Below are 21,746 nucleotides of genomic sequence, written 5' to 3'. Positions count from 1 at the left end.
ATGAAAACAACTTGTTGCATATAGGTCCAAAAGTCGGTCCGTTTGATAAACCCATTTGAAAGATACTGAGGCCATTTAATTTGTACGACTTAAAAAGCATAACGGAATAAAGCATTTTCTTATTATTAAACGAAGACCAAAAATAAATTAGTGTCGGTTTAGCTTTGTCCTTAATAACGCTTTTTGAAACTTATTTTAATTTGTAAGACTGATGTGACAAAATAACACATCCTAGTTCTGTTACCTATTTGGAGTTGCCAATTCCGAAAATTTATTCTTGAGTCAAGGCAATGGTTTTGCGCCACCCTCAACTGCTATCTTATACCCAATTCGTAAACAACAATTTTCCTCGAGACATATGTTTCATATACGACTTGTTTGGAACGTTTTTAACTTTGCATAGGTGTTATAAAAAGATTGGTGATCGGAATGTGATTTGCTTATAGTTTTGAAATAAATTAAATACAAAAACATTTAAATAGTTAATATATTGTTTTCGTAATGGCTTCCCTCAATAATGAGGAATTATTAATAACATTTGAGGAACTGACACAATTGGAAACTGCAGACATTTCTGCGTGCATTGAACGATACCAGGCTTTGAAAATTTGTGAAAAGAGTTCCGCGCCCGCCGAAGATATTTACAATCTATGGGTTAGGAAACTTTTTAAGGCCTACGAAACTTCAGAATATACAAATGAAAACTGGATCGAGATAATTGGATTTTTGGAAAAATTACTAGAAAATGTGAGTATTGAAAATAAAACTATATTTATTTGTGCTTTTGAGGTTGGCGCCAAATTAAAAGAACTCTTCCAGGGAATTGTTCAAGCGTCATTGCTCTTATAAATTGAATACATACATGTTTATTGCAATAATAAAAATTTATTTCGCCATAAATTTAAAGATTTTAACTAATTTTTCCTACTTATTTTCTAGTTTATTCAAAATGTTACTTCTTCGAAATCAGATACAAGATCCAAACAGCTTCATCAATGGTGGAAAGATACACACGAGTTTCTTCAGTGGTTACAAACAACTATTGGAAATTTAGAAATACATATTCTGTGCCTTATCTTAGCATTTGGCTTTGAAATTGTTATTCAAACCAGTCGGTTTGCAGAAAAAGGGTATGTACTATAATTAAAATAAAAAACATAATCCATAAAGCTACAATTATCTTTTATTTACTAGAAATATGCAACCTCTCACTGTTATTCATCAAAATGTGCTACAAATATTAAGTAAATCCATACACAAAATGGAAATACAGAGATCAGAAGATATCCATGGATTGAATAAAGGTAATGAACTTATGGCTTCTTTTAGTATGTAAATTTCAAAAAAAAAAAAAAAAAAAAAAAAAAAAAAAAAATAAAAAAAATAAAAATGGAATCTTTGCTGTGATAAACACTTGCTAAAAGAACTTTAGTCGAATAGTACAGTGCATATCTGGCTTTCCTTTTCACAGCAAATATCAGATTATTATGCTCGCAGAGGAAAAGAAATAATCAAATAATGTAAAAAATTCCATATTGACTTTTTATATAATTTCATTATCCAATTTATTATCTTTTCTTTCAGTTCTGAAATCACTTTGTGATGTGGCTTCTGCAATGTCATTCGCAGACATTAAACTTTCCATTGAAACATGGCGAATTGTGGCAAAGATTTCGAGCAAATGTTCTGAGGCACCAATGGAACTAGATATAGAATTAAAGAATTCATTGAATGACTTAAAGCGTAATTCTACAGAGAAACCAATATTTGGTATTACTGAAGAATTACGAAAACTTTTTAAATATTTTCAAGAAGATGTGAGTTAAGTAGTTTTTTTTTTTTTTTGTATATTTCAATTCACAAATCATTTAATGAATTACAGAAATCTGCCCTCAATAATGATAACTTTCTGAAAGTTGCCCAATTTTATTTGAAACTAATTAAATTAATTTCAAAAAATTGCCCCAAATTGCCAATGGCTGCGGAATATTTTGAAGTCTATTCAATGTTTATACAGTAAGTTTACCGAATGTTTACAATGGAACAATTTTTTTTTTAAGAAAAATAATTTATTTTAGCCACTTGAAGAAGGATGTTAAAAGCAACCTACTAGATGCCATTCAATCAGATTTAAATGATATTTTGGCTATGGTTGATCAAAGGGAAATAATAGAAAAAGTAAGATTAAAATATTTTCTTTTAACAATCTTATTAAATAATAATATTTAACTCGACTGACAAACAAAATATTAAAGATATTTTGAATGATATTTAGTCTATACACATTTTTATTAATAATATTTGTCTTTAAAGCATTTATGTCAGCATCTCATAGAGGATAATAAGATATTTTCTAGTTGTGATTTAGTATTGGAATATTTGTCTATTAGCTGTAAAGCCAATAAAAACTATTTACCAGATACAACGCTCTGCAAACGAATATTCGACATAGTGTTTGAAGGTTTGTTAAAAAGGTTTATATAATTAACATATAAAGGATTTTAAGAATATTTGTATATTTTAAGGTCCTTTGTTTTTTGTTGATTGTGAAAGATTTTTCAAAATTCTAATACATTTTGCAACATTGACCGCCCAAGATGCTACCGGTGAGCTGCATTTGCAATGGTGCAAACATGTCGTGGAGTCGAAGTGGATAAAATCATACACATCTTGTGAAATTTTACGCATTTATTATGGGTGAGTTATAACCTTTTTTCCTTAAATATACCGTCCTTATTTTATAATTAAAACTTAATCAATAATAAATACTACTAAAGTAAAATAAAGCAAAAAATACGTCCGTTGAAATTTAAAACTAATTTTCGGATAGAGACGAAAATTAAAGTACGTTTTTATAAAACTTTACTTCCTTAGACTTTAGGAAAAAAATGCCCCCAACAATAATAAAACGATTTAATTCGTAGAAAAATTTCATTTTAACATTGATGTACGAACCAGTAACATACATTTTTAATAAACTTTATCTTTCTTTCAGTTACCTCTTTAAAAACTCAGATGCTCATTTGAGTTCCTGCCTATTATTCTGGACCAAAGCATGGCAAAGGTATAAATCGTATAGCAACAAAGAAAACGGAAATTATCAGAAATATTTAATTGAAATGATAATAAAAACCATCGCTGCGTACGTTCCACAAAATACCATTGAACAATATTTTGTGAATTGTCCAAACAAGGATATAATACTTCTAAAATGTGGTGTTGACAACATGAGATTGCTCAACCATCTAAATAGCAAGCTAACCAGTTATTTGAAACGTATTCAGAATAGTATGCTATTGAAAAGGGAATACAATGAGCTTGTGAGAATTAAAATTAAAATATCAATGAATTTATTTTCATAAAAATATTTTGTTTTTCAGCTTCACTTATTGGACATTTGGTGCCGACATGAGCAATTTGTAATGGTTGGCGTTGTAAAGGACGATCTGATAAAGGCATTCACACACATTTTTTCTCTATCTTCTTTGGAAGTAAATAAATTTAAGATATTCATATGGAAATGTTTTCAAATTTTTAAGATTTTAAATGATACACACTTGGATAGATCTGTAATGAAATGTCTCGGCGAAAATACAAACAAAACTAAAGTCGTTTTGGGTGTTTATATGCTAGAGTATTTACTGCATAAAAGACCACAAAGTGATAGTTTGTTAAAATCATTGCAAAGCCCAAATTTAATGAAAATACAGAAATTTTTGGAAACTCCCAAAACTTGTGAAATCAATAATTTACATATATTTAAGAATGTAAACAATGAAAATAATACACCCACAGCAAATGAATATCAAGAAGTTCATATTAGCAAAAGGCCTCGTGTAATTACCGACAATTCTTATGCTGGTGATTATAAATTTATTTTAAATGAAATCTTGGAACATTCACAAAAACTTACCAAATCTGCGGTGGCATTTGATGATAAAGATATGGAATTATTAAATTGTATAAAACACAATATTGACAAATGTTTATTAAAATAACAATACAACAAACTTGTTTTCCTTTCTATTTTAGTATATACATCCGTTTTTAAATTATACTTAAATAAATAGCTTAAATAAGTAACTTATGAACTAAAGTCTTATATCCTTCTATAGATTTTAGTATAGATTTTAATTTTAAATATTAACAAGTTTTTTTTTTTGACATTTGCATACCAGGCAAGACATGGATAATTATTTCACTAATAGTTTGCTAATACATTTTCATTATTGACTTTCAATAATGCCTATTGTAACATTTTTCATTTGCATTACACTAAGGATACGCTCATAAACTCGACTCTCTTCCTCTTCTTGCATTAGAATACCTGAAACGGAAAAAAATATTAATTAAAAATATAATTAAATTATAATTAAAGTATTTAATTTAAATATCTCAATTCTGAAAAAATTCCATAAACAACAAATCTGAGGGACAAAAAATGTAGTCCTGAGGTACTAAAGATTTTTTTATAGAAAAGATAGAGAGTTCAGAGGAATTGAAATTTTTCTATAGTTAGAGCACGGTTCTGAATGATTCAGCCACGACAGACCAAAAATGTGCTTCTGTGGAAACATCTCATCTCCCTAAGGAACAAAATTTGTTTTTCTGTAGAAAATTTATTTTTCTTTGGAGAGGTGTTGACGTTTTTCTACAGAAAAACAAACTCAGTCCTGAGTCTCTGAATTTGTTTTTAATTGTAATAGTTTGTCCTGAGTTCTATACAATTACTTAGTTTAAGGAGTTTCAAATGTTTCCTTTATTGATAATAATTTGTAATGAATAAAATTGTACTTTTTTACTTTGGGAAAAAATGTTGTCCCCTGAGACTGAAAATTTATTTTTCGAAAATTTGTATAAATTTAATAATAAATAAATAATTACCTGCAAAACTGGCTGACACAAAACACACTATACTGCCCACAACAAAGGCTCTAAAGGCCACAGATGTAATTAGACCACGTCTATTGGGAGCCATGGCGCCCAAGGAACCAATTAAAATACCCAAAGAACTGGGATTTGCAAAACCACATATGGCAAAGGTTGTTATACCAGCACTACGAGCCTAAAATGTTAAAAGAAAACAAATATAAAATACTTGTTTAAATGAAAACCCCTCTTCTTAAGTCCAATACTTACACTAATAATATTATTTGTAATTAGTACCCCCAATCTTTCATAGGCCACAAATTCATTGATGATGGTTTTAGTTGCCACAACTTTGGCAACTTCATCACAATCGTCCCATGGCACACCCATGGCCCAGGCAAGGGGTATGAAAAGTTTCGAAAATAGCCATTCAAAGTCAATAAAGTCCAGACCCACCAATGAGCCAAACCAATTCACAACAGCATTGAGGAAGGCAATAAAAGCAACAAATGCAATAATATTTGCTGAGATACCCAAAACAATTGGTATTGCATTATTGGCCCCATTTGAGGCCGCATCCAATATGGAAGAATCCTCTCTAGAAAAATAATTAAAATAATTTTTAATTAACGTTATTTTTATTTTCACACATTCACTTACGTCTTTTCCAGTTGTATGTTATCGGCTGCCGTCTTACTCTCCTCCGTTTCGGGCATATACAATTTCGATATTGCCAATGTTGCCGGGGCTGCCATTACACTCGATGTTATCAAATGTGCTGGGGAAGCTCCAAAGCTAAGATATGCTGCCAAAACTGTACCCGATACCGTTGCAAATCCCGATACCATAATGGAATGTATTTCACTGGCAGTTAACACCTTAATATATGGCCGAATCAGAAGAGGACTCTCGGACATGCCCAAGAAAATATTGGCTGCCGCATTGACACTTTCACACACGGTGGTACCCAAAATTTGTGCCAATATCCAACCCAGTTTCATAACAACCCATTGCATCACGCCCATATAGTACAGAATGGAAATAAAGAAACTAAAGAAATATATCACCGATAAAATGGCAAAGGCAAAGACGCCCTGATTGACGATATTATCGCCATAAACAAAACGACTACCATCATCGGCAAATGCCAGAAATGTGGCTGTCTTGTTTCCAACACATTCAAAGATGCTGCGCCCAACACTCCAGCGAATGCAGATAACGCCCAATATAAATTGACACGTTATACCGGTAATGACCACACGCCATTTGATGGCCGAACGATCTGTGGAGAATATATAGCCACAGAGTATGAAGAAACATGGCGCCACTAGTGAGGTTAATTTTTGTGGTTCATCTCTGGTTTCGAAATATAAGAATATGGCCAGAGCGAGCAGTAAAATAGCAAATAATATCGCCGATATTGTTCTGCAAAATAAAAAGTAAATGTCAAAGTATATTATTGCGGGTTTGAAGATATAACCTTACCTCTGCCTGCTGAAAACCATCCACCATTTATCAAATGGCACCATATATTGGCGATGGAATCTACGACCTATTGTTGGCTTAAATATTTTGTAATAAACTAAACCGAAATAGATAAAACCAAGGAATAATATCAGGAATCCATAGCCACTACAAAATCGCATGGGACAATATGTGGGATCTTTTGGCCAGGCCCAATCGCAATGGTGGTTGTTATCTGAAAAAAGTTGGAAAAAGGATTAATAAAGGGAGGAAATCGAAAGATTGCAAAAGGTTGTATGGTTCTTCATTACATGTATTGTATTTAGACATTCTTCTACTGGATTGGAAATAGACTTTTAATTGATACTATATAAGTATAACTGAGCCTAGGGATGAGGCTGAAATATACAATCGTGAAATTTGATTCGTTTGCAGGAGTAAGATATGCTTTATTTTTTAAAATACAAACCAAAAAAATTAACGTAGAATTCTCTGGCTTCGGCACCATTAGTGCGTAGGGTGCAATAGTGCTGGAGTTTTGAAATTGGGAGTTAAAAAAAGGGTTCTGGGTACAAGAGGTTTACTCGAAATGAAGTTAACTAAAGAGTACTATTTACGATGTGGCGAACGAATGGATAAAGCAATAATTCAAAAATTAGGAAAAGGGATGGTTTTCTCTCTTTTCAGCCCTATTTTCATTTCATTTTTATAACCTACAACACTATGTGTTGGGGGTATTATAAGTTTGATTGGGCCAAAAATCATGTAACACCACGAAATATTGGTTTCCCATATAGGAAAGTATATATGGATCTTCCTACCTCGCCGAGCTGAGTCGATCTAGCTATGTATGTCCGTCCGTCCGTCTGCCCATGTTAATTTGTAATCACTTTACAGGTCGCAATTATGGCCCGATCTTCACGAAATTTGGAATGGATGTGGGGCTAGGGTCAGAATAGAACCCTATTTCTTTTGGAGATGATCGCATAATATTTAGGGGTTGAAATGGACCAAAAACTGAAAAAATCCTGATTTTACAGTTGCTCTACAGGTTAGCATGGGGCTAGAGCTTAGGGCCGGGCAGAAACCTTCCAATTTTGATGGTCATCGGGTAATATTTAGTGGGTGAAATAGGCCACAACATTTGTGTTAAATAAAAGTCAAATTCTGACCGTTACGTAGATGCCGATAGTAAATATATCGGTTATATATAGCGAAATATATACAATGTGTATATACAAAGGAAGGGGATGTTAGTTAGAATGCTTATATCTCAAGAATGGCTGAACCGATTTTGATAAATTTTGCCAATTTAGAATGCCCTCTTGACATAAAAGTATATAATCTAAAAAAATCGTGAAAAAAATATGCCAATAATGATGTTAATATAGATTTTGTAGTATTTTGTGACATTTTTTTTTTTATTTTTTAATATTTTTTATCGCATGTGATTTTTTCAAATTTGACTTATAATATTTTGTAATATTTTTTCACCTTACAACACAGGTTGGGGATATTATATAAGTATTGTAAATATCATCCGATCCTCAAGAAAATTTTCACAAGGGTAGGGTTGGGCTCAGAAGGGCTAGGCCTATTGTTTTCAAAGATGTCCGCAATATATTAGGGGGTTGAAATGAACCAACAACTAAAAATTTTCCTGATTTTGCAGCCGTTATAAAGGTCACAAATAGAAACCAAAGAACACGAAATCTCGCATAAAGTTAGCGTTTAGGACAGCGGGTACAATGGACCACTAATTGTGTATGAAAAAATACCAGCATGGCTTACAGGCGACATCCGAAATACAGAAAAGGCGATCTTCTGGCTTTTTATGCTGATTTCGATATAGCCAAATATCGTAGACAAGCAAATCATATAGATGATTTTAAATTTGGAGATACAGAGGGGCTTCTTGCTTTTGGAGATGATTGCAAAATATTTAGGTGTTCAAATTAACAAAAAACAGAAATGTTTTTCCGATCACACAATTGAAGCCAATCGACACGCCTGTGAAGAGAGTTAAGGACAGGGAAGAATTCTAGCATTTTGGATGACCATTGGAATATATTTAGCTGTAAAATGGACTACAACAACTAACAGCCCGACGGAGTGCATAAATGTTGGACAAATGTCCCTAGTCTAAATCCCTAGTCAAAATCCTAAATTTCCTAAATCCTAAATCTTCCAATATGGATTAAATCATAATATGGATTTGGACATAAGGGGGTTTCCAACATATTGTAGTGTTGTAGGGTATAACATAGTCGGCCCCGCACGACTATAGCCTTTGCTTACTTGTTTACTTACTTGTTATTTTTATACCTACCACCATAGAAAGGAGAGTACATTAAATTTTAGATCCCACAAAGTATATATATTTTTGATTAGCATAAAATTCCATGTCGATCTGCGGAAATCAATCTAGCTTCCGAACGAAGTGAAGTAGGTTGATAAAATTTTACTCAGATGTGTTCAAAGCCTGCAGGACTTTTGGTATTGAAAATGGGATATATAGGTCCAAGTTTTAGAATAACCTCCATTTTTAACTGTACCTACATATATTCGGTATTTTGTTGAATTGTGTCACACTTTTCACCGGAAATGTTTCAAATTTAGAATTTCAAGTACCTACTCCGTAATACATACTACTACAGAAAATTGTTCATTCAAGTCCACGGTTTCAACAGTACCACCCTATATTCGCTATTTTAATAGCCTCCTCTTCCACGTCTTCGTATAGCCTCAATAGAATTGTAATTGTATTTAATTTCCTCCTCTACCACGTCTTCGTATAGCCTCAATATAATTGTAATTGTATTAAATTTCGTATCTGAAGTACTTAATGGGTTCTACAGCCTATGACAAAAAACTGCTCATACAGGCCCACATCTTCGTATAGCCCCCATATAACGTACCTCCTTATATTCGGTAATTTGATGATTTTAGCTACATTATTCACCGGGACTCTTTCAAATTTCATATTTGAAGTTCTTAATGTCTACCCCTGCCTTTGGAAAGGAAATTGCCTATGCAGGTTTACATTTTCGTATAGCTCCCATATAATTGTACCTATTTTAAAGATTTTAGCGACATTATTCACCGGAATTGTTCCTAATTCGGTATTGTAAGTTCATAATGGTTGCTACAAACTGTGACAAAAATTGTCTATGCAGGACGTCATATTCGTATAGGCCCCTGTACTTGGTATTGTTATTTTTTTTTTAATTTTGCAAAGTCCTTCCAAATGGTAGAGGGTATTCAAAGTTCTGCTCCACCGAACTTAATGTTTTTGACTTGTCTTCCTTATATAATTGTTTATGTTGCACAGTGTTATACTTACATTCACGTATATAATAATGTGTGGCATAACCAAAATACGATCCCACCACAATATGGATCAACCATACCAAACTGGACATCACAATACGCTTTATTTTGCTATGCTCCTTTACATTACTAGTAATATCCTCTATTTGGAAATCAGTCTTATGTGTTTCGGCGCCATTTTCAAGGATCTACAAAAATATATATATATTTTATTTATAATTCTTTAAAAAAAATATATGTATTAACATCTTACCTCATCACCGGAAAAGGCTTTATTTATTTCACCGCTTTTCGTGTCCTCCATAATCTGCAATAAACGTCAAATGTTTAGTTAAAAATAATTTCGACCGGATTAAACTGATCTAAATAAATCTTATCAATTTATACGAATTAAATAGCTGAGTTCCAAGAACTATGTGACACCTTTGGGAACAATCAGTGCAGACATCGAGGTGCAAGTATGGGTACTTGAAAATCAGTGCTTAATTGTGATATTACTATCAATAAATATGGTCAAGTTAGTTAGTTAGTAGCGTTAGTTTTATTGTTTTACTTAAATCCACTGTCTTATCGGCCATGCGATTGTGACAAATGGAAATACATTGTAACTCCCCACAATTTCCCATAAAAATGTAATAAACATTTCCAATATGTAATAAATTGTAAATCAAAAGGGTTTATTTGAAATGCGGTGGCAACCAGTTTGGAACTGTCCAATGTTGTACATGTATATTTGAAACTTGTAAAAAACTAACTTCGTGCAATGAAGAACAAGTAAATAAGTTGAATTCGATGACATCTCCTTGTTGCATTAAACAATTAAGATCATTCTTAAGAGGAGTGTGAAGTGGAACTTATCTTAATGAGTGCGGCGAAAAAGTGGGAAGAAATCAGTTTACAAAGCAAACAGAATATACTTGTAGCCGACACACTTGTAAAAATTGGATGGCGATTTTTTGAAAGGAATTGGCAGAACCTTTTTTCTTGATATTTGAAATTGAGAAAAAAACTGTTGGGCGCCATGATAGTTTTTTTTAAACGAATAATTTACTTATTCGATGCATACAGTCATCCTTTTTTTATACCCTCCATATTTGAAAGGAGGGTATATTAACTTTGTTATTCCGTTTGTAACATCCTTAAATATTCGTTTTAGACCCCATAAAGAATATATATTCATGTCTGTCTGTTGAAATTAAGATACAGCCCACATTATTTGACGTAGATCGCCAAAATTTAGAAGAGCAATTTGTATTGTGTGTAGGATGGTTGGGATTATGACCTGCAAATACCAATTTTCAGACAAATCAGTGAAGAAATATGGCAAAAACCATGAAAATACCGAATATCGGGAAGTACCGTTATATAGGGGCTATACCAAATGGTGAACCTATACATGCGATATTTCCTCACCAGAGCTTGAGCCCATTATGGCCAACAAATACCAATTTTTAGACAAATCCGTGAAAAAATGTGTCGAAAATAATTAAAATACCGAAAATCGGAAGTTACCTTTATATGAGGGGCTATAACAAAGCGTGGTCCTATATATACAATGACTCGCCACACGAAATAAGACCCATTATAACCTACAAATACCAAATTTCAGACAAATCCGTGAAAAAATGTGGCAAAAATCGTCAAAATACCGAATATCGGGAGGTACCGTTATATGGGGACTATTCCAAAACGTGGACCTGCACAGACAATTTTCTGTCATAGGCTGTAGTATCCATACGAATCTCAAATACCAAATTTGAAACAATTCCGGTGAATAATGTCACTAAAATCATCAAAATACCAAATATCGGGAGGTACCGTTATATGGGGGCTATGACGTGGACCTGCACAAATAATTTTCTGTCATAGGCTGTAGTATCCATTTCGAACTTCAAATACCAAACTTGAAACAATTTCGGAAATGATGTCGCTAAAATCATCAAAATACCGAATATCGGGAGGTATCGTTATATGGGGGGCTATATGAAAACGTGGACCTACATGGCCCATTTACGAACTTAATAACTTGCCTACTGGAAAATAAACGCTTGTGCAAAATTTTGGCCTTCTATCTCAATTCGTTCGAAAGATAGCGTAATTACAACAGACGGACAGACAGACCGACGGACAGGGCTAAATCGACTTAGATTTTTACGCTGATCAAGAATATATATACTTCGTTGGGTCTGACATGAGTATTTCGAGAAGTTGCAAACGGAAAGACAAAGTTAATATACAAAAATTGTGAAAATATATTAAACCGTTCAAAAGTTATAGAATTTTGGCCAAGAAACCCCAATTCTAAATCTCTGTGCAATGTTTTCCCAAACGAAAAAAATCAGTAGCGAATAAAATATATACTTTTCTTAAAAAATGTGAGAAAAATATCTAAAAATTTGTCATTTCAAAGCTTGGGGTCCTTGGGCCCCTGGATGTGTTGGCACCATGATCTATTCTGTATTTATAAGACTTTTTCCACATACTCCTAACTATTTTACTGGCGTTTGTGATTTAAATTGGAATACGCTTAAATATGTTTGTTTTTCACATTTTGTGTTTCTTTATATTGCAGAATAAAAAAGATTTCCAAACAAATAGTTGAAAACCATGAATATTAAATATAGAATCCAAAACATTTTTCATTAGCCTTAAAGGTATATTGAACATATTTTGTATGTCACGCGACAATAGTTCTGCCAATCCCTCAAAAGAATATTATTTAAAATCCATTTAAAATCCAGCTTTAAAAATAATTCGAAGTTCACGACAGTATACCCTTATAGTATCGTTTAAAAAACATTATAAAACCCCTCAATCAAAACACTCTCTTAAAATCCTCCATTCTATGGAGGGTATATTAACTTTGTCATTCCGTTTGTATCTCCTTGAAATACTCATGTCAGACCCAACAATGTATATATATTCTTGATCAGCGTAAAAATCTAAGTCGATTTAGCCCTGTCCGTCGGTCTGTCTGTCCGTCTGTTGTAATTACGCTATCTTTCGAACGAATTGAGATAGAAGGCCAAAATTTTGCACAAGTGTTTATTTTTCCAGTAGGCAAGTTAAGTTCGTAAATGGGCCATGTAGGTCCACGTTTTCATATGGGCCCCATATAACGGTACCTCCCGATATTCGGTATTTTGATGATTTTAGCGAATTAACTGGAATTGTTTCAAATTTGGTATTTGAAGTTCGTAATGAATACTACAGCCTATGACAGAAAATTGTTTGTGCAGGTCCACGTCTTCGTATACTCCCATACAAGGGTACCTCCCAATATTCGGTATTTTAATGATTTTAGCGACATTATTCACCGGAATTGCTTCAAATTTGGTATTTGAAGTTCGTAATGGATACTACAGCCTATGACAGAAAATTGTTTGTGCAGGTCCACATCTTCATATAGGCCCCATATAACGGTACCTCCCTATCCACCGGAATTGTTTCAAATTACATATTTAGAGTTCGTAATGGAAACAACAGTCTGTGACAGAAAATTGTCTATGCAGGTCCAGGTCTTCGTATAGGCCCACATATCAGTAGATCTCTATATTCGGTATTTTGGCGAGTTTAGGTACAATACCCACCGAAATTGTTTGAGATGTCGTATTTGAAGTTCGTAATGGATGCTACAGCCTGTGACAGAAAATTGTCTATGCAGGTCCAGATCTTCGCACAGCACCGATATAACGGTACCTCCCTATATACGATATTTTGATGATTTTAACTGCATTATTCGCCGTTTATTTCAAGTTTCGAATTTGAGTATGGTAATGGGTTATGACAAACAATGCCTTTGTTGGTGTACGGTATTTTTAAAATTTTAACAGAATTTTTTAAGGATTTAATTTTTTGGAAATTTCCAAATTTGTTCCAAATGGTGGAGGGTATTCAAAGTTCGAATCGGCCGAGCTTACTGCTTTTTAACTTGTTTAAGTCTATAAAATACAACTATTTAAGAGGTACGTTTATAACCCTGATAGTCCTCTTAAAATTGATTTGAAGCTCTGATAGAGGCATGATTAAAATTTAAAACACATTTTATTTAAAATTCTCGATTATGGCCTTGAAGTGCCTTGAAGTGATATAATTTATGATTCACTCTTTTAATAATACTCAAAAAATGTTATTTAAAATCCACGATGATCTGTATTTCTTTAACTTATTATTTAAACTATCTCTTACTTTACAGCTGTGGAAGTATAAAATCCATACTTAAATTTCCTTTATTATAAGTTTATTTCCTTAAAAAACATTCTCTAATGTGGAATAAGTCCTCTTCATTTTCACAACCATTCCCATTTTAGTTTTTGTTTTTTTTCTTGTCAAAAAATATTGCATATATTTTCACTGATACGATCTTTTATTTTGATTTTCTTGTCTGCATGCAGGACCGCCCACACATATACAACATTATTTAGAGATTAAATCAGGATTTCAATATTTATTGCTCTTACACGTTTTTAACTTGCATATGCTTGAATAATTATTTTATTACACCCGTTCGAATGACAAATGTTGTGTCAATGACAGTTAGCAGAGAACTGGCTTGTTTGGGCTTTTACGAAATTGGTCAATTCATTTGAGCCATAATCATTTTTATTGGCTAGATAATGAGCAAGAGAGTATTGGGGAGTTTTTTTTTTCTACAAGCAAACATTCATACATACATATACATATATTTTCCTTGATCAGTGACGCTTGTTTCAGATTAAAATGTTTAGATGGAAACTGGGACTTTTTTTTCGCAATCAAGTGGTTTGATTAGTTTTAAGCATGTATTGTGATCTTTGGGATTTAGAATGATTTAAATGCTAAAATCATACTTCGGGGGGATAACGATACATATTGTTTTGAATTTTTTGATATTTTTTTATATCTTCTTATCTTAACATTGGCATTCCGTTTGTAACTCCTCGAAATACTCAATATATATATATATATATATATATATATATATATATATATATATACATATATATATATATATATATATATATATATATATATATATATATATATATATATATATATATATATATATATATATATACATATATATATATATATATATATATATATATATATATATATATATATATATATATATATATATATATATATATATATATGTCTATTTATATCTTGATCAGCAGTAAAATTACAAGTCGATTAAGCGATGTGCGTCTGTCTGTCTATTGTAATCTCGCCACCTTTCAAACGAATTTAGATAGAAGGCTAAAATTTTACACACGTTTGTTTTTTGCCAGCAGGCAGTGGTCAGTCCACGTTTTCGTAAAGCTCCCATAAAACGGTACCTCTCTTTATTCGGTATTTTAATGATTTTAGCGACATTATTTACCGGAATTGTTTAAAATTCGTATTTGAAGTTCGTAAAGGGTACAACAACTAGGACAACTGCCACTTCTCTCGAAGACCTCTGATTCATTTTCTTAATCCTAGGAAAGATTTAATTCACATAAACGATTATGCAAGATATTCACAAAATATTTAAAATTTAGAAGCCAAATCTCTCACGTTGGGCGCCACTTAGCAAATTTTTATTCAACTCCATTTCGAAAAGCAAAAAAAAAAAATTCTCCTATGTTACCTTTTACAATGTCTATTTATAGGTCCATTCTTTTTAAATAGTTAATTTTAGTTTTTTTCAATTACATAAAACTGCCGACGTTGGGCGCCATTTTTGAATCAAATTTCAATTACTTTCCAAATCTTTAAAATATTAGGAAAATTTATTTCTTCTGAATCTGCGTATGAATACGAGCATTAATCTGAGGCTGAGCGTATTTCTTTTTTTATTTTCTTTTATTGTTTATGCAGGTCCAAGTTGATAACGATAGATATTGTTTTAAATTTTTGATTACATTGAAAGAATGCAATATTGTGGATGATAAGTATCAGGATCTGGAGGATAATATTTGCAGTTTCAATATCTTTTATATAGAGCTTGTGCTATAAACAAAGGTTCATTTTAAGTTTCGTTTTGAATAAAGTTTTTAAAAGGGTTAGAAATTGACTGAATTGTTGGCTTAATGTCATTGCATAAACTATTGTCAGAGTTGAAGATTAAATAATGCCTCTTGACCAAAGAGAATATTCATTAGTCATTTGTTCCCATCAAGAAACGGTTTACACTTTTTAATCTTCTTATCTTAACATTGGCATTCCGTTTGTAACTCCTCGAAATACTCATAATATATTCTATTCTGGATCAGCGTAAAATTCCAAGTCGATTAAGCGATGTGCGTCTGTCTGTCTATTGTAATCACGCTACCTTTCAAACGAATTTAGATAGAAGGCTAAAATTTTACACACGTGTGTATTTTGCCAGCAGGCAGTGGTCAGTCCACGTTTTCGTATAGCCCCCATAAAACTTTATTCGGTATTTTAATGATTTTAGCGACATTATTTACCGGAATATTTTACAATTCGTATTTGAAGTTCGTAAAGGGTACAACAACTAGGACAACTGCCACTTCTCTCGAAGACCTCTGATTCATTTTCTTAATCCTAGGAAAGATTTAATTCACTTAAACGATTATGCAAGATATTCACAAAATATTTAAAATTTAGAAGCCAAATCTCTCACGTTGGGCGCCACTTAGCAAATTTTTATTCAACTCCATTTCGAAAAGCAAAAAAAAAAAATTCTCCTATGTTACCTTTTACAATATCTATTTATAGGTCCATTGTTTTTAAATAGTTAATTTTAGTTTTTTTCAATTACATAAAACTGCCGACGTTGGGCGCCATTTTTGAAGCAAGTTTCAATTACTTTCCAATTCTTTAAAATATTAGGAAAATTTTTTTCTTCTGAATCTGCGTATGAATACGAGCATTAATCTGAGGCTGAGCGTATTTCTTTTCCATATTTTAATGGGTACTACAACCCGTGACAGAATATTGTCTATGCAGGTCCAAGTCTTTGTATAGCCCCCAGATAAGGGTACCTCCCAATATTTAGCATTTTTATGATTTTTGAGACATTATAGAATGGAGTTTTTTCAAATTTCGTATATGAAGTTCGTAATGGGTACTACGCCCATGACAAAAAATAAATTATGCAGGTCTATGTCTTCGTATAGCCAGCATATAACGATTGTCATTTAAGAGGTATTTTTCGGACATTTTTTTGAAAATTTTCTAGTTTCTTCAAGTTTCAGATGAACTAAGCAGAAATTAGAGTCATATTTTTTATTGGAAGATGTGGCTTAAGATTAAAAAACTCCAAAATCTAGTGTGATATGATAAAATCCTGTACCATTATAAAATATTTTTGCAAGACTGTGGTTGTCTTCTCATTACTAACTCGAACTATCTCACCTAAACATATACAAATCCATAAACTTCGAATAGAAATTGTGCCGAGGATCTTTAAAATATCTAAATTCTTTTGTTCTTTAGAAAAGAAAGTTTTAACTTCGTTAATAGTCTTCAAAAATATTTTTTTTTTAAATCCACTATTTTTGCTCTATTAGTCCATATTTTATATAAGCTTTCAAATCATCGCCATTACATTATGAAACACCGGGAAATTCGCGTTTTACATTATTTGTCTAATATTTGATCAAGATAACCGGGTACCGGGGTAACGAAAGTTGAATGAGCTTGTCATTCAAATGATATCTTAAAGAAACTCAATACTTAATATCTTATCTCCGATTTGTAGTCAAAAGATAAGTATAATAATCAAAATATTGAGATAGGGTTTATAAATTGAATTGCCAAACCGTTTGTCATATTAAAATATGTTAATATTCGAACATGTCAATTCTATTGGTTATAAATTAAAATTTTATGATAAAATCCGAAACGCGTGGATATAAATACATAAGCGTGTGTATGGTAAAATAAATTGTGTCATATTTTTTAATGAATGAGTTATAAAATTATAACACACCCACATAACACATAATTTTATTAATAAGACGTACAAATTCCTTGGTTATCTTGGTAGCAATTTTTGGATTTAAGATTGCTTTGACACAATGAAAAAAAAAAAAAAAACATTGAAATTATTAAATAATTTTATACATGGAAGGTTTTTCTTTGCGAATATAGAAATGAAGAAATATGACAACACTGATACAAAGTAAGAACACCTGGGCCATAGACAGATTAGTCTGAAATCAACCAAAGCGTTTTCTTCTATATTTTAATATTTGTTTTAAAATTGGGTAAGTATTGAGAATATTGGTCTATAAATGGTCAACATTTTGAAAATTCAAATTAGTTGTCTACACATGTACAGGATATTATGTCTTTATGCATTTGTTTATAACATTCGAAAGGAAACGATATAGACCCATAGTTCCATTTGGTGATCTCCATAGAATCACATTCTGAGTTAATTTATGCATGTCCTTCGGTCCGCGCGTCTGTCCTTCTTTACAATATGAATGTTTAATTGTCACAGGTGACTACTAAAAATTCATAATGTTGGTGTCGGGTTCATATACGATTCACGACCCGACTTTTGCGTTTCCTTACTGTTTTTTTTTTAAGTTGCCAATATTTTTATCGAAATAAAGTGTGAATTTATATTCTGATACTAGAAATTTAATAATCCTGAATCAACAACACGGATAGTTCCCCCGTCTTAAATAGGGACTATTCGTGTTCATCTAATCTTCCGTAATTATAATAATTCTATATTTTAAAGATTTTTCAAGGACTTCTTGTTGGAAAATCGTATTTTTCTAACGAAAACTTATTCAAGGAGGCCTTGGCAGAATATTTTGGATTTTTAAAACAATTTGAAAGACCTTTTTTTTAAGACCTTTTGGCAAAAATGGTTGATTTTTTTAAGAACAATTTTCCAATGACCTCTTAGCGGAAAATGGTTGATTATTTTAGAAAACTTTTTGAAGGACCTCTTGAAAGGAAATCGTGGATTTCAAAAAAAAAAAAAAAAAAAAAAAAAAATTAAACGAAAAACTTTTTCAAGGACTTCTTGCGAGAAAGTCTTGGGGATTTTAACGAAATCTCTTTCAGGGACATCTTGGCTGAGAAAACTTGAGAGAACTTTTTAAAGGACCTCTTGAAAGTAGATCGTGATCTTTTCAAAGGACCTTTTAAAGAAATCTTTTTCAAGGACCTCTTGGCAGAAAATAACCGATTTTTTAAGATAAACGTTTTGTAGAACCCCGTTGCAAAACATCGTAGGCTTTTTAAGAAAACATTTGCAATGACACAATGACATCTCCGCGGAATATAGAGGATGTTTCAAGAAATCTATATCTAGGTGCTCTTGGCAGGAAATCGTGGATTTTTTAGAACATTTTTAGGACCTCTCGGGAACTCGGTGACCCGTTGACTTTTTTAAGAAAACTTGTTCAAGGACCTCTTGCCAAAACAAACCCTTTTCAAGGACTTTTTTTGACAGAAATTCTAAGATTTTTCAAGACAACTTTTTCAGGGAATGCTAAAAACTTCTTTTAAAGGACTTATTGACAGAAATCGTGGATTAGAAATATTTCTTAGGAACTCTTAGCAAAATATCAGGATTTTTTACTTTTTTATTAGGAACTTTTTCAGCGACCTCTCACATTTTTAAGAAAACTTACTCAAAAACCTGTTGTTTAAATACCGTGGATTATCGAGTACTTCTTGGTAGAAAATAGGGAATTTCATAAGAAACTTGTTTAAAGGACTTCTTTAAATTCGGAAATCTTTATTTTTTAAGCACAGTTTTTCAAGGACCTCTTGTTGGAAAATCGTAGATTTTATTTATTGTGGATTCACTTTTTCCTACAACTAATTATTATTATAGGTTCACATTTTGACATTATTGATGGTTCCAGCCATATTGTGAAGCCTAAAATCCTAATGAGTAGAACACATCCAGGCAACAAAACTTCACTGTGGGTTTCGGTTTTCGAATGCGCCCTTATAATTGACATATTTTGGGATTGTTGAAGAGGCTATATTGTACAAAACAAAAATCCCCAAATCACGTCTTCCCCAATTTTGGAATAAAGTAGGATGACTAGATTCTTTTTTGATTGGCTTATAGCATTGTATTTAAGTTCAAAATATTGCAGAATTAGATATTTTTGTAATCAATAATATACAAAAAATAAAACTTAATCATTTCATGACTATTATATTGATGCATATTGTTCTAATTTGAAATCCAATAAAATGCGGGCAGGAAAAATGGAGCTTTTATTAAAAATTCTTCCAAAACATTGATATTTTAGGAAAACAGCTACAAAAAACACTGCACAATATCAAAATATGTATGCATAACAGTTTTCAATGTAAATGTAATTTCTCTCGCAGCAATAATTCAAAACATATTTGCGTTTTCATGCTTCAAATATTACACCTCCCCCAACGAATTTCACGAATTTCAATTCATTATTTTCTTATTTTATTTGCTTTGTTAATTAATTATTTGTAAACACAGCATTTGGATTGTTTCAAAAAATTGTGATAAACAACTTCCATTTGTTTTATGACACTTTTAAATTATGTTTTGTGTTCTTTTGTTTAAAATATAATTTTTATCACCTTTTTCGCGTATATTTTCTAATTAGCTCGTTAAAATATTTTCATTAAAACCAATTTTTTTTAACCAGTATACCAGTTTTTGCCTAATAAATTAATTTTGAGTTCAAGTTCGTGTGTCGATAGGTTTTTTTTTTTTTCAATTTTTGATGTTTTTGACGGAGTGCACGTAAAGTTAACTTATTCCGAGACCGTCATTGATTGTTAACATTTTTTAACTAAATGAAGCCTGGCGCTGTTAACGTATTTTTCGCTGAATGATTGTTAAAAAAAGGTTGTATAAAAAAACGAGCACGAGAAAAAAATGAAATAAAAAAAAACAAAAACAAAAAAACAGAACAAATCAAGAATATATACGGCACACATGCATACACACATTCGTTCATTCATATTAGCAATATAAGTGTTAATATATGTATATAGATGGTAGCAATAAACTGACAGTGGGACAAACAATGAAAGAAGATGAAATAGAAGTTAGTAGGGGCTGATGTTTGGCGTTTTTGTTTTTCAAAATCTGATAACATAAATAGATAAGTCACAAAGCTTTTAGGTTAAATAGGTGATAAATATTCCGTTAATCCCCAGATTTTTTTTGAGGAACTCATTGTGGGTTTTCCCACCTGAAATCACATTATCAGTTGCTTCTATTTATAAATGAAGTTATTTTTTTCTTTATTTATTCACCTTGTTAAAAAAATATTAATAAAATGACCACAAGAAATGGCTAGATGGCACAAAAATAATATTTGCCTTGAATTCAAACTGTAAACAGTTTTTTACGTTCCGATTGATTGCCATGAGTGTTGTTTGAATTTTACTATGAAAATTAGTGATTTTTTATTTTTTTGAGGTCTTGACCTTTGGTAGCCACACATGTACATTCGTTACGGATACTAAACATTACTTATTCTATGACTAACATTTTTTTTTTTTTGCAAAAGAAAACATGTTGTCATTATTTTGTAATGATAAAATGAAGGTACAGTTACAGGGTGAGATAAAAAACTTCAATCAAATCAACGCCATAATTTTTGCATTTCTTTTTAAATTTTTATTCAATGAAAGCAAATATGTCGAAAATAGCACCAAATTTTATAATAAGTTTAGATTTGTTCTAATTCGTCACCTTTGGCACGAATTATGGCCTTCAAACGGCCAATGAAACAGTGGTATTGCTGTGCGGTATTTTGGCCCATTCCTGGCGAAGCACTTGCTTGAGGTGATTGACACTTTGGTATTTTTTAGTACTAAACTTGCCTTCCAAAATACCCCAGACACAGAAGGATTGATGGCCATTGTGCGTAGGAAATGATGCGAGGAACCTCATTTTTTAACCATTCTTGGGTGGTGCTGAGTTCTGTTGCAATGTCCAAGGTCTGCGGCCAAAATGTTTGCGTGCCCAAGGCTTTAATACACCTCCAGAATATTTTCGCGATGATATTCGTCATTTATTCTGATGCCACGGTCGGTTAATACGAGCGGAGAGAGACCATCGGCTGTTATGGCGGCCCACACCATCACCATAACCGGCGCTTGAGTTCTGG

General features: G+C 32.0%; 2 protein-coding genes across 2 annotated transcripts; one reads left to right on the top strand and one right to left on the bottom strand.

Moving 5' to 3' along the window:
* Window positions 1-397: 397 nt before the first annotated feature.
* LOC101887525 (uncharacterized) lies at window positions 398-4,836 on the top strand. The gene is made up of 10 exons (XM_011296309.3): window positions 398-747; window positions 940-1,130; window positions 1,195-1,304; window positions 1,585-1,817; window positions 1,883-2,016; window positions 2,079-2,178; window positions 2,314-2,461; window positions 2,526-2,697; window positions 2,996-3,320; window positions 3,381-4,836. The coding sequence occupies exons 1-10, from the start codon at window positions 502-504 to the stop codon at window positions 3,996-3,998; spliced, it is 2,277 nt and encodes a 758-aa protein (XP_011294611.1). The 5' UTR covers window positions 398-501; the 3' UTR covers window positions 3,999-4,836.
* LOC101887697 (solute carrier family 28 member 3) lies at window positions 3,951-20,426 on the bottom strand. The gene is made up of 8 exons (XM_005188605.4): window positions 20,203-20,426; window positions 9,917-9,970; window positions 9,677-9,851; window positions 6,355-6,568; window positions 5,530-6,294; window positions 5,140-5,467; window positions 4,885-5,065; window positions 3,951-4,327 (listed from the first exon to the last, which is right to left on the bottom strand). Exons 2-8 carry the CDS (start codon window positions 9,965-9,967, stop codon window positions 4,227-4,229), a joined length of 1,815 nt encoding a protein of 604 aa, XP_005188662.1. The 5' UTR covers window positions 9,968-9,970; window positions 20,203-20,426; the 3' UTR covers window positions 3,951-4,226.
* Between the last annotated feature and the right edge of the window lie 1,320 nt (window positions 20,427-21,746).

The sequence above is a fragment of the Musca domestica genome, unplaced genomic scaffold (genome assembly GCF_030504385.1).
Source record: "Musca domestica strain aabys unplaced genomic scaffold, Musca_domestica.polishedcontigs.V.1.1 16, whole genome shotgun sequence".
In the NCBI taxonomy this organism is placed as follows: Eukaryota; Metazoa; Arthropoda; class Insecta; order Diptera; family Muscidae; genus Musca; species Musca domestica.
Note: the sequence above shows the minus strand (reverse complement) of the source record. Positions and strands in the feature narration are given on the sequence as shown.